The sequence below is a fragment of the Myotis nattereri genome (genome assembly GCF_964212035.1).
Source record: "Myotis nattereri genome assembly, chromosome: 18".
In the NCBI taxonomy this organism is placed as follows: Eukaryota; Metazoa; Chordata; class Mammalia; order Chiroptera; family Vespertilionidae; genus Myotis; species Myotis nattereri.
In genome coordinates, this window is record NC_138093.1 from 7,487,826 (window position 1) to 7,501,633 (window position 13,808).

At 42.0% G+C, this 13,808-nt stretch overlaps 1 protein-coding gene across 2 annotated transcripts in view; it reads right to left on the bottom strand.

The window, feature by feature from the left end:
- SLC16A1 (solute carrier family 16 member 1) overlaps positions 1–13,808 on the bottom strand; it is a 42,380-nt gene that overhangs the window by 16,320 nt on the left and 12,252 nt on the right. For both annotated transcript variants that reach the window (XM_081113067.1, XM_081113066.1), the window contains exon 2: positions 151–411. In XM_081113067.1, coding sequence (XP_080969193.1) covers positions 151–367 — 217 coding nt within the window. In that variant the 5' untranslated portion in view covers positions 368–411. The remainder of the gene's footprint in view (positions 1–150; positions 412–13,808) is intronic.

A 13,808-nucleotide genomic window follows, 5' to 3' on the forward strand; every position in this document is an offset into this window, starting at 1 on the left:
TAATAGGAATGAAAATGTGACTCTAAACATAAAGCTTCAAGCAATGACATTTCAAAACACCTCACTGAATGAGACATAAAAAAGTGACCTAATACAGAGCCTCTGTCTGCTTTATGAATATCAAAACAGCAGGCCTTTGTGGGTACTTACCTCCACCATACATGACAGCCAGCATGATGGAGGATATCCATGACACTTCACTGCTGGTGGCATGGAATATTTCTTCAATTTCTTTGAAGAACACAGTAATAGACTTGGGAAATGCATAAGAGTAGCCGATGGAAATGAAAGCTCCAAATACCACTGCCCACCCCCAGCCTCCATCTGGGGGGGTGTATCCAACTGGACCGCCAACTGCTGGTGGCATTTTAAGGGTAGATGAATTCCAAAATGCAGTTCAAATCCGAGTATCTGAAGGATATAAAATTAAAACAGTATGTCAGCTATGTCAGCAATAAAGCACTCCCACCCACCACTGCCAACAACAAACACTTCCACCCTTTACACCAAGCTTTCAAATAACGGAATTGTTTCTTAGTGTTACTTGTCCAATGGACATTATCTTCTCAGGACATTATCACAAAAAGTCTTAGTGCCATGGTATTACAGGCCTGTGTGAGCTTATGCTTGGCGGGGCAATGTCTGTGGGAAACCTCTGTTCTTCCAAAGATATATTATGTTTGATCTTGCTAGCAAAGATTTCCCATAGGCAAAGTCCTGCCAAATATAAACTGACAATCTAAAATTTCAAAACACATCAAGAACCAATTAACCGTAAGTGAAGCTAAGCCAATCAACATAGCTGGATTAGATACTCAAGCACTACAGATCTTGGATATGGATATTTAAATGGCTAAAAGCAGTAAGGCATTAAAAGCACTTTAAACATTAATTAGACTAATTGATTTGAAACAGAACTTCTAGAAATGAAAAGTATACTCAATGAAATTAATAATAGGTTAACTAGCATACTGAACACAGCTGGAAAGAGACAGTAAACCTGCAGGATAGATCTGAAAAAGTCAGAATTCAGCAGAGAGCTTTATTCTGAAGCTATGAGAGAAAGGTTTAGAAACCTGGAGTTTAGAATGGGAGGATCAAGCATACATCTAATGGGACTTTGGAAAAAGATAAGAGTGGGAAAGAGAAAACTTTCAATGGTTAATAGCTACGGATATAGACTTGATGAATAATATGAACCTACATATGATGAAACCCAACAAGATAGAGGAAAATCTTTAAAAAAAACTATTTATTTTTTTTTAATATATTTTATTGATTTTCCACAGAGAAGAAGGGAGAGGGATAGAGAGTTAGAAACATCGATGAGAGAGATCGATCAGCTGCCTCCTGCACGCCCCCCAGTGGGGATGTGCCCGCAAACAAGGCCCATGCCCTTGACCGGAATCGAACCTGGGACCCTTCAGTCCGCAGGCCGACGTTCTATCCATTGAGCCAAACCGGTTCGGCTAAAAAAAACTATTAAGAAAATACAGATTGGTCGAGACGGCCCCGGTGAGGTTGAGACGGCCCCGGTGAGGTCGGAATGGCCCTGGTGAGGTCGGGACGACTCCGGTGAGGTTGGGACAGATAATGGGGACCAGTATAGACTGATGAACAGGGGTAGATACAGAGGCAGAGCAGCACTGAACAGACTGTCAAACAAAAGTGGGAAGCCTGGGGAGGGTTTGGGGGGGGGGCGGGGTTTAAGAGATCAACCGAAGGACTTACATGCATATAAGAATAACCAATGGCCGAAACCGGTTTGGCTCAATGGATAGAGCGCTGGCCTGCGGACTGAAAGGTCCCAGGTTCGATTCCGGTCAAGGGCATGTACCTGGGTTGCGGGCATATCCCCAGTGGGAGATGTGCAGGAGGCAGCTGATCGATGTTTCTCTCTCATCGATGTTTCTAACTCTCTATCTCTCTCCCTTCCTCTCTGTAAAAAATCAATAAAATATATTTAAAAAAAAAAGAACCAATGGACACAAGACACTAGGGGGTAGGGGAGGCCGGGGGAATGTCAAGGGAACGGGGGAAGGAGACATATGTAATACTCTTTGTAATACTTCAAGAAGTAAAAATTATTTTTTAAAAAAGGATCTACATGCTAAATGATAAAAAAAAAAAAGAAAATACAGATTATATAATCACAGTGACAAAACAGAATTCTCATCAATTTTGAAAAACTAAGCCACTGTGTCTTAAATATTGGTTTTCCCTATTCTCTCTTTCCTTTCCTTTGAGATTCTAACTGAATGTGGGCAGGGCCTTCCCATGGTATCTACTCCTTTTCTTCTGTGTTTTCCATCCATTTGTTTCTCTGTACTAAGAATTTGAGGCCTAGGATATTATCTTTCTCCAGAGATATATTTCTAGGATCAAGATGTTTTAGATTGCAGTTCATTTGAGGACTGCTTTGCCTCCAGTTCATCCTTCGTCCTACAGCACAGCCCTTTAGCATCCCAACCCAAAAGAACAGTATTGTTACCAGAGCTCTCACTCTTAATGGGTTCTTGACTCCAACATTTTTTCCGTTGGGCCCATGGAGCTTTCCAAAGCACTACTTACACCACCGGAAACTGATCCTCTTTCTATAACTTGAAAGAAAGCCTTTAACTCCATAATCATATCACTATTGCCACAAGTAGAAAGCTAGTAAGATAAGTTGCCAAAATCAGATAATCATCAAAATAAGGAAGTCACCAATCAGAGGCTACCAACATCTGCTGTTAGCTCTAAATCCACATGACAGCACCATAAAAATGGATCCCACATATCCTGCCTCTCAAAATCTCAAAGCCAGTATCTAGACCTGGAGACATCTGTTCTGATTCTGCCTCGCAAATGTAACAAGAATGCATTTGACTAGCAGAATTCAAATCAAATCCAGAAACATAGTTGCAAGGGAACCTGGAAAATGTAGTTTTTTAGCTTTAAAGCCAGGGCAATATAGCAAAGTACACTAGGAAAAAGGATGTAGTGGATGCCAAACCCTATTTTCAAAATCCACAGACACATGTAGTATGATACCATTTAATAAAATTTTAATCATGCAAAACAATAATATATTGTTTATAGACATACATAGGTAATAACAGTCATGATTGCTTCGCTTAATGATGGGTATACATTCTGAGAAATGCAACCTTAGGTGATATCGTTGTATAAACATCATAGAATGCACCAACACAAACATACATGGTACAGCCTACTACACTCCTAGGCTGTATTGTATAGACTATTGCCTCTAGGCTATAAACCTGTATGGCATGTTACTGTACTCAATACTATAGGCAACTGTTTAACACAATGGTATTTGTCTATTAAAGCATATCTAAATAGAGAAGGTATAGTAAAAATGTTATGAAGACAGCGGTACATCTGTATGGGGCACTTATAATGAAATTTGCAGAACTAGAAGTTGCTCTTGGGTGAGTCAATGAGTGAAAGGCGAGTAAATGCGAAGGCCCAGGAATTCCACAAGGCTGTGGTTGAGATGGCAAACCACTTTAACCCTACACAACTGTAGACTATATTTATAAACACTGTATACTTAGGTTACACTAAATTTATTAAAATTTTTTCTTTTCTCAAATTAACCTTAGCTTACTGTAACTTTTTTACATTATAAACTTTCAAATTTTTTGATTATTTTGTAACACTTCGTTTAAAACAAACACATTGTACAGCTATACAAAAAATATTTTTGTTTATATCCTTATTTTATGAGATTTTTCCTATTTTTAAAAGTATTTTTTTTTTTTGCAAAAAAAGAAGACACACATACACACATTAGCCTAGATCAGCCGTGGGCAAACTATGGCCCGAGGGCCGGATCCGGCCATTTGAAATGAATAAAACTAAAAAAAAAGAGACCGTACCCTTTTATGTAATGATGTTTACTTTGAATTTATATTAGTTCACACAAACACTCCATCCATGCTTTTGTTCCGGCCCTTCGGTCCAGTTTAAGAAGCCATTGTGGCCCTCGAGTCAAAAAGTTTGCCCACCCCTGGCCTAGATCTACACAGGTCAGAGTCATAATATCCTTTACTGTCTTCCACCTCCACATCATGTCCCACTGGAAGGTCTAACATGCATGGGATTGTCATCTCCTATGATAACGCTTTCTTTTGAAATATCTCCTGAAAGACCTGCCTGAGGCTCTTCTTAAGCAGGTGTCACTCTTTTCAGAAATATGTCCATGGTGGTTTGCTTGTTTCTTTTTTTAAATCACAGATTTGCTTGTAAGCAGATAATGTACCATTAATACAGAACATTCCTCTGTATTAATGAAAGCCTTTCAGTGTGGGTTTATGTCTTTAAACTTTTTAAAGAGTTTGTTGAGGTCTGCAAAAGTTTCTGCTAAACCCTTCACTGTGAATTTTCTTAGTATTTTCTTTCTTCTTTTTCTTCTGCAGCTTTCTTTTCTCTTGCTTCTTTAGCTATACATTCATGTCCCAGTTCTAATAATCCCTCAGTCAATTCCCAGAACCACCGTTAGGTCATCCTCATTCACACCAGGGTTAAAGGTGTTGGTCATATCAACCACAGCCTTGTGGAATTTTTGCAACCTCTTCATCCTTGGCAATTCCTTTAAGTTATGAATGAACCTCTTGTCTTCTTACATATGCCATTCATACATTCCTTGGTGACATCACCCCCAACCCCAAAGCAAGGTTCTTGATGCAGTTATAGATGTAATCCTTCCAGCATTGCTGTCTTCCTCAGTTGCAGCAATAGCCTGAGTAAATAGTCTTCAGGTAGTAGACTTTAAACAGCACTATAACTCCTTGGTCCACTGGTTGGATCAGAGGGATGGTGTTCAGAGGAGGAAACACCACTTGATATTGGGATGAAGATTACCAATAGAAGGAGGATGCCTGGGAGCATTCTCAATAATAAGCAAAACCTTGAAAAGTATTTTATTCTCCAAACAGTACTTCTCCATTTCCCTGGTATAGCAACTCAAAAGGGCATCTTGGAAGAGAAGCTGGGTCTCCCATGATTTCTTATTGCTCCTGTAGCATGCTGGCAGTGTGCACTTATTGATATGCTTGAAGGCTCTGGGGTTCTCAATGTGCCAGATGACAAAGGGTTTCAATGTGTAACCTGCAACATTGCCCCCAAGCAAGACTGCTATCTTATCCTTAAAAGCCTTCAAATCTGGCACTGACTTGGGTTCCTTATGGATGGAAGCCCTTTTAGGCATCCGTTTCCAGAAGAGGGAGGTTTCAGCAATATTCAATATTTGTTCTGGCAAGTAATTTTCCTCCACAATCAGCTTATCTCAAGTTTCCAAAAATTCCTCACATCAACAGTCACTTTCACATTATGGAAGGAATAACGATTCTTGAATTGTTTAAACCACCCAGAACTAGCAGTAAATTCAACACTGTAGTCCAGCCTTTTTTTTCAACATCACAAACAAAATTTTTGCTTTGGCCAGAATTGTCATGGTACTGAGAGGGACACACTTCTGTGTCTGGTCTTCAATCCAGGTTATTGGAAGTTTCTCCTTGTCTGATATAGGCTCTTCTTGAATTTTCTCTTAGTTTAATTGCCTTTGATGAAGAAGATCCTTCAACCATTTCCATCACTTTGTTGTCTTTCTTCAGCTATGCTGAAATGGGACATGCCTGACTGGTGAACAATAACCATCACTGATTTCCCACCTTCTAGTCCTTAATTACTTGGCCTCTTACTGGCAACATTAGCAGTGGATTCCACACACTTAGGGGCCATGATGAACAAAATAACATGAAATTAAAAAACATAAGATAAAATGATACAATTAAGAAATGCAGCAAACTAGATGTATCATGCTGCTGCAGGCTTAACATGTATACTGGTTTACAACAAACTATCTAATCTAATAATAGACAAACATGGTAATTAACTGTACCTTCGCTATGCTTCCCATTGACTAATCAGGGTGATATGCAAATTAACTGCCAACTAAGATGGTGGTTAACCGCCAACAAAGATGGCGGCTAATTTGCATACTGCAGGCAGGGTAGGACAGCGCAAGCTGCCATCCAGGCCCCTGTGTGTGATCCGGGGGCGGGTGGGGGCTGGGGCAAAGGCAAGTGGTGCCGATTGCCTTGCCCGAACCCTCGCCTGCCCACCGGAGACATGCGGGGCACTCTCTGAGAGAGAGAGAGAGAGAGAGAGAGAGAGAGAGAGAGAGAGAGAGAGGGGCAGAATTTGGCATCCCGCATCCCTCTCTGATCTATCACTGTGATTCCAAGCTAGCAAGGGCTGCCTTCAGGCTGCAGCTCCAGGTCCCTCATCCCTACCCCAGGCCCGAGGGCACAGTGCTGGGCAGGAGCACCCAGGGGTTCGGGAATGCAGCGCAAGTGGCCGGCACGACGTGGGGGAGGGGCTGTGTTTAAACCGCCAAGTTCCCCACTTCTGCCCTGGCCCGCGCATGCCTCCTCCTTCCCCTCAGAGGCCCAGCTCCTGCCTACATGCTTGCTGGGCAGGCCCGACTGCACCGGGGAGTGAGCCATGGTGATCAGGATGGCCACTTCCTGGGATGGGATGGCCAGACCATGGCGATTCATGAGGGCGATGAGGCCCGTGGGGCAAGCGCAGCCCTTGGGCAGCGGGGGTGGCCAGCCAAGCCAAGTCTGGCTTCAGTAGGGCCAGTGGGAGCCCGAGGCCACCCCAACCCCCACAGGTCCTGGGTGGATGGTGGCTCAGTGGAGAGCAGTGTCTCCATGCATGGTGCCCAGGGGCGGCTGTGAGCTGCTGCAACCCTGCCCCACGCTTCAGGGAGGGGGAGAAGGCTCGCAGCCACCAGCACCCTAGGCTGCACCGCCTGTGCCTCAGCCTGCCAGGTTGGCAGGGTCCAGAGCAGGTGAGCTGTTCCCTTCCCCCAGTGGTAGAACAGGGAGGAGAGTGCCAGGTGCAGAGAGGGGACCTCTGCTGGGATCCTCCTGGTGTGGGGAAGGGGCCCAACCTGGGCCCGGTGGGGAGCTTAGGAAGTCTGGCTAAGCAGGTGCTGGTTCATACCAACTCTTACTCTGCCATCTTCCTCCAGCTCTTCAAGCTAGCCCCACTGCCCCACCAGTCCGGGGAAACAGGCTCTGGGTGACTTCCCTGAGCTCAGACCGTGGACCCAGAGACCTCAAGGAAGAGTGCCTGGCTGGGCCCGGGCAGGGACCAGTGCAGAACTACCAGGACAGAGTTGCTTTGGTGTCTCCGTGAAGTTTGCAACTGACCCAAGGAGGAAACCCAAGAGGGGAAAGGCCGGGAGGCATGAATTGCCAGCACTTTAGCCACTTGAAAACAGCTCCACTTGGAATGTGAGGCGGTTGTATGTTCAGCTGAGAAGTGAGGGGGCTGAACTCCACCGTCGCTGGGCTCCTGTCAGTCCGAGGCCCAAGCGTCCACCACGACAAGGGGAGAACAGAGCGAGGGGCCCGGAGGAAGGAGGACAATTGAAGAAAACCGTGTCTAGACTTTCCCCAGCCCTCTCCTTCTTTCTGCTGCCGACAAGAGGCCCAGGCCCAGCCACAGTTCTGTCTCCACCTTTTAGTCCCCTGTTCTCCAACCACAGAGGAAAGAAATAAGGAAGGAGTCTGTGCTGCCTTCAGAAAGTATCTATATACCTGATCAGCCAGTTGCCTTCCACAGAGGGAGGCCAGACTGCGGCTTAGGCCCGTTCCCCACAGGGTCATCAGTAGGACATCCTGTGAGGGCTCCCAGACTGTTAGAGGGGGCAGGCTGGGCTGAGGGATGCTGCCAAGTGCACAAATTTTTGTGCACTGGGCCTCTAGTTTTTTTATAAGTAGAAAGAGAATGCTCAAAAATAACATTAAGTAGTAGTATAGTATAGTAAATACAGTTGACCCTTGAACTGAGCAGGTCCACTTATAAACAGATATTTTTCAATTGACCCATGTAGTTCAAACCCAAGTTCAAGAATCAACTCCGCAGTTGAGAATCTGTATGTGCAGGGCTAACTATAGTTATATGTAGATTTTCAACTATGTGGGGGGTTGGTGCCTCTAATGCAGGGGTGGGCAAACTTTTTGACTCAAGGGCCGCAATGGGTTCTTAAACTGGACCGGAGGGCCGGAACAAAAGCATGGATGGAGTGTCTGTGTGAACTAATATAAATTCAAAGTAAACATCATTACATAAAAGGGTACGGTCTTTTTTTTTTTTAGTTTTATTCATTTCAAGCGGGCCAGATCCGGCCCGTGGGCTGTAGTTTGCCCACGGCTGCACTAATGTCTGCGTTGTTCAAGGGTCAACTGTACATAACCAGTAACATAGTTGTTTATTATCAAGTACTATGCATAACTAATTTTATGTGGTATACTTTTATACGACTGGCAGAGCAGATTTGTTAACACCAGCTCACGAAACATATGCGTAATGTGCTACAATCTTATGATGACTATGATGTTACTAGGTAATAGGAATTTTCAGCTCCATTATAATCTTACTAGAGGCCCGGTGCACGACATTCATACACTGGGGGCAGGAAGAGGGGTCCCTCAGCCCAGCCTGCACCCTTCCACAGTCTGGGACCCCTCTGGGGATGTCTGACTGCTGGCTTAGGCTCAATCCCTGCAGTCGGGAGAGGCTCCTGCTACCACTGCTGCGCTCGCCAGCTGTGAGCCCAACTTCTGGCTGAGTGGGCTGACTACCAGGGAGCAGCTCCTGCGTTGAGCGTCTACTCCAGCCGTGGGCAAACTACGGCCCGAGGGCCGGATCCGGCCTGTTTGAAATGAATAAAACTAAAAAAAAAAAAAAAAAAAAAAAAAAAAAGACCGTACCCTTTTATGTAATGATGTTTAGTTTGAATTTATATTAGTTCACACAAACACTCCATCCATGCTTTTGTTCCGGCCCTCCAGTCCAGTTTAAGAACCCATTGTGGCCCTCGAGTCAAAAAGTTTGCCCACCCCTGGTCTACTCCCTGGTGGTCAATGCGTGTCATAGCGACTGGTCGTTCCTCTGTTTGGTCAATTTACATGTTAGGGTTTTATTATATAGGATGAGACCACTGTCATATCTGCAGTCTGTCGTTGACTGAAATGTCTTTATGTGGCACATGACCATATACAAACAAGATGGCTGATGAAAAGCTGAAGTCCCTAGGGGAGAAGAGAATATGAAAGAAGTTTATTTCCTCTTAAGAGAAGTTTAATCAGTATGAGTAGACATTTCCAAGTAATTGCTAACCTCACTAGAAATGCAGATCAGTTGTCAAAAAAGTACAGTTTGCATAGTCAGAATTGCTGGCTTGTCCTGATTTCAGGTACTTGGCCCATCAGAGGATCCTTAAGCTTGTTCCCTATGTGACAACAGTGTCACAACCTAAAATAATATTCTTTTCCTTGGAACTGTAGTCTTGATGAGTAAGCTTTACTCCTAGCATGCAGATCAGTATATTACACATCATTACCAAGAGTTCATAGTTTACCTTAGGCTTTCACTATTGGTATTGTACATTATAGGTTTGGATAAATTTATAATAATATGGATCCACCTGTATAGTATCATAATGAGTAGTTTAGAGAGAAAGGAAGGGAGGGGGAGAAAGAGAATCATCAATGTGAGAGTAGAACATGGATCGGCTGCCTCTTGCAGGATGGAGCATGCAACCCCAGCATGTGGCCTGACCGGAACTGAACCAATGACCTTTTGGTGCACAGGCGAACGTTCTACCAAGTTATCCATATCAGCCAGGGCTGGACAGTCCATTTTTAAACCAATCAAACAAAATTTATTTGTCAAAGCCATACCTCATTTTCATTGAAATAAATGTGTCGATAAACATTCCTGTGATATCTATCGCACTTTCTAAACCTAATTCTAACTTAGAAAATAGAGAAGGAAGGAGATTGTTGTTCAGATGGAATAAGGTCCTGCCTAACCCCTTTTTTTGATTTCTATCATGGGACTTTTTTCCTTTGGGACTATGCACTCTGAAATTTCCCTTCTTTTTGGGGTGGGGGAGAATAGAGATTTTTATAGCCTGGGGCAGTGAACCACAGTAAGAATTAGGATAGATGAAAGCTATAACTTGATTTTGTAGTGGAGGTAAGGGCTTTTGGATAAAGCAAAGTGGAAAAGGAGAAGCATCCTAGCCAATGTGGCTCAGTGGCTGAGCATCAACCCCTGAACCAGATCACAGTTTGATTCCTGTTCAGGGCACATGCCCGGGTTGCGGGCTTATTCCCCAGTGGGGGTCATGCAGGAAGTAGTTGAACAATAATTCTCTCTCTCTCTCTCTCAAATCAATAATAAAAATGTATATATAATAAAAAAAAGAGAAAAGGATAAGCAGAAGACTTCAGGCATTTATTTTTAGGAGAGATGATTTTTAGGTATGGGTACATCTGAATCTGAAAATCTGGAGAATAATTCCCTGAAAAATATAACCCAGTTTAAAGATTAAAGATCTTTGTCCTTGGATTCAGGTGGGATAAAAATATTTATATGTTGAAACTTCCTAAAATTTCTCTTACAATAAAAAAGCTAACAGCTCAGTTCTGCTAAGGGAGACAGTCTGGATTCTAAATTTATATTAAATAGAACTATACCAGGCATTAATTTTATGAGTTTTCCCTTCGTCTAAGTATGAATAAAGAGAAAAGCACTTGAAATCTTCCAATCAAAGAGCCACTAAAAAGATTAATTCACCTCAGAATGTTTACACATAGAGGGAGACACACAGACGGTAGAGCTATTTAACACGTCAAACTGACTCAATCAGCTAACACATGCTGGACATGATTAAACCTTGAGCTTAACTGCCAGCTATGATTTGTCCCAGGCAGTTAAAGCAGTAACAGTTTTTAGTCACTAAGACTTGCCTCATCAAGTTCATAATACCTTATTCCATAGTGTCAAAATTAGATTTAAAACTTCAAAAAGCTTTAAAGATTCAGAAGCAAACAAGAAGTATAAGAAATAAGAACATCGAATTTTGAAAAAACAAAACACACACACACACTTCAAAAAACCAGACAGGGATTCAACACAATCTGCCACCATCTGACAAATGGCTGTCCTTATTAATTTCAAAATTCTGAGGGTATGTAATAGAAAAAAAAAGTGTAATATCATTATCTAAACATATTATTTTCTTTTAAGTTGACCAAATCTCAGCTATAAACAAAAGGGTTCATTCAAGAAGTAAATTATGACAGCAGGTCCTTTTGTACAGTATTCAAAGTCCATTGAGAAGAGGCAGTCCTCAAGTCCAGAGGCTAAGCGATTAAACTTTAAGATTTTAATCCTCACAATGAGCATAGCAGCCTTTCAATTAGATTAGCTATGTATTTTATGGGGAGATTAAAAAAAACAACTGATGACAAAGTGCATCAATCTGCCTCATAAAAGTACAATGGGAAACAATAACCCTAACTTTCCTTGGCAATGATGGTGGTGAACCATTTTTAGAGAACCTAATTTCTCTCTTTTTCTCATAACTCAGGAATTGTCCAAATAAACTAATCCGGAAAGTCAAAGTTGTGCTCCATACCCCCCATGCTCTGCCCATTCAGGGAGAAGGCCCTGTGAACATGAGGACAGATCTGGGCGATGCTTCTACAAGCCAAGGAATGCCAAGACTGCCAGCAAACGACCAGAAGCTAGGAAAGAAGCATGGGGCAGATCTTTATCCAGCCCTCAGAAGGAACAAACCCTGCTCAAACCTTTATCTCAGATTTCTAGCCTCCAGAACTGTGAGATAATAAATATCTGTGGTTTAGGCAGTGTAGAGGGGGAGGCAGAAAGTATCTAAAATCAATAATCTTAAAAGAATTTGTTACTAAGTACATACCAGTTTTTGGATTGAAATTCACTTGGAAACATTTAAATCCAGAAAGACCCATTTACAGAAGCTATTTCTGCTAAAGTAGCAAGTCTACTGTGCTTTATAACTGGCAGTTTCATGGCTTACAGAACCACCTCCCCAAGGTAGATTCCTAGATTCAAGGTCCAAGGAACCTGACTTTCTTTTGTAGTCTTTTTCATTTTGAAACTGATTAGAGTGAAGAAAAATTTTTTTTAAAAAACCAAACAAACAAACAAACCAGAAAACACCAGTGAATAGAACTACTGTAGCTGGCTAGCCAATCGGCAGTTATGAAATGTATAGTTTTAATCAAACTGTATATAAACAACCTAAAAATATGTAAACATGGCTCTACAAACTTCCAACTGTTTGTATCTCCCTTATCATTCCAATCAAATCCAACACACATAACAAGAATTCAAATATACTGTATTATCCTTGAACTTAACTGTTTGCTAACCAGAATGCTTAAAGCGGGATTTTGGGTCTATCTTTCAGACTATATGAAAATTGATTCTGGATCTTATTTTTATTTAGCTGATATTTATAATCCTTAAAGACATCATTATTTTAGTTACCAATAATTTGCAGATTTTTTATTATTTACATGGGCAGACCATCCTACCAGTAAATGATACAGTGTATTTCTTTTTAAGACAACAGATCTCAAAATTTTTGGTTTACAATTACCTTAAGCAGATATAGTTGGAAAAGGAAGTATTTTAATAGTTTTTTCAGATAATTGTGGATATTCTTTGATACTGCACTAAAACTTGGTAAGTGATTGTTTCTTTTTTCTTTTTTTAATTTTTTTTAAAAAATATATTTTATCGACTTTTTTACAGAGAGGAAGGGAAAGAGATAGAGAGCCAGAAACATCGATGAGAGAGAAGCATCGATCAGCTGCCTCCTGCACATCTCCCACTGGGGACGTGCCCGCAACCCAGGCACATGCCCCTGACCGGAATCGAACCCGGGACCTCTCAGTCCGCAGGCCGACGCTCTATCCACTGAGCCAAACCGGTTTCGGCAAGTGATTGTTTCTTAATGATTAGTTACAAGGACTCCAGTCCCGAAGTCTTCAGGTCCTGGAGTGGTCCATAACCACACTTTGAAAATGGCTGCTGTGCCCAGCCCGTGTGGGGTTGAGCATTGACCTGTGAACCAGGAGAACACGGTTCAATTCCCCGAACATGCCTGGGTTGCAAGCTCGACCCCACTGGGGGTCGTGCAGAAGGCAGGTGATCGATAATTCTCTCTCATCACTGATGTTTGTTTCTTTCTTTCTCTCTCCCTCACTCTCTGAAATCAATAAAAATATATTTAAAAAAAGAAAAGAAAATGGCTGTTGTTTTAAACCATTAACTCTATGTGATCACAAAAGTGACTAAAAAGTGACTAGGATGTATTAATTACCGAAAAGGCTGATGCATATGAATATGGGAAAGGGTGGTAAGAGATGGTATAGAATGGACTAAGCCTTAAGTCTATTTAAACTACATACATATGTATTTTAATAGTTTGATAAAAATTGTAAAGATTTGTATAACTGCTATTATAAAACAAAATAACTAATATTTCCTTTCCTTTAAGAATTCCCTGTAGTCCTCCTCACATTTTCTTATTGTCCTAAATACCATATGTATTCTTAAAGAGTATTTTCTACCTGAGCCATGAATTTGTTCAAAGCTTTTCCCAACCGTAAAGCTCATAATACATACTTGTCAGGAGCTCTAAGCACCATGAAACAGATGAAAACTAACATTTGTAACTGTCCTCATTTCTGCTGTGATCTAGAAAAGGACACTCTGTTTCAAGTAAATATATCATGTGCCAAAGGACAGGTGATGAAATGGGGGGTGTTTGTTAGATCTCAGAGCCCTTTCACCACCTAAAACAAGACAGACAGGTTTCGGAGGTTGGAGGTGGAGGGTTCTCCAACATAAGCAACTAATACCCCCCAATTCCTAGCCTTTCTACC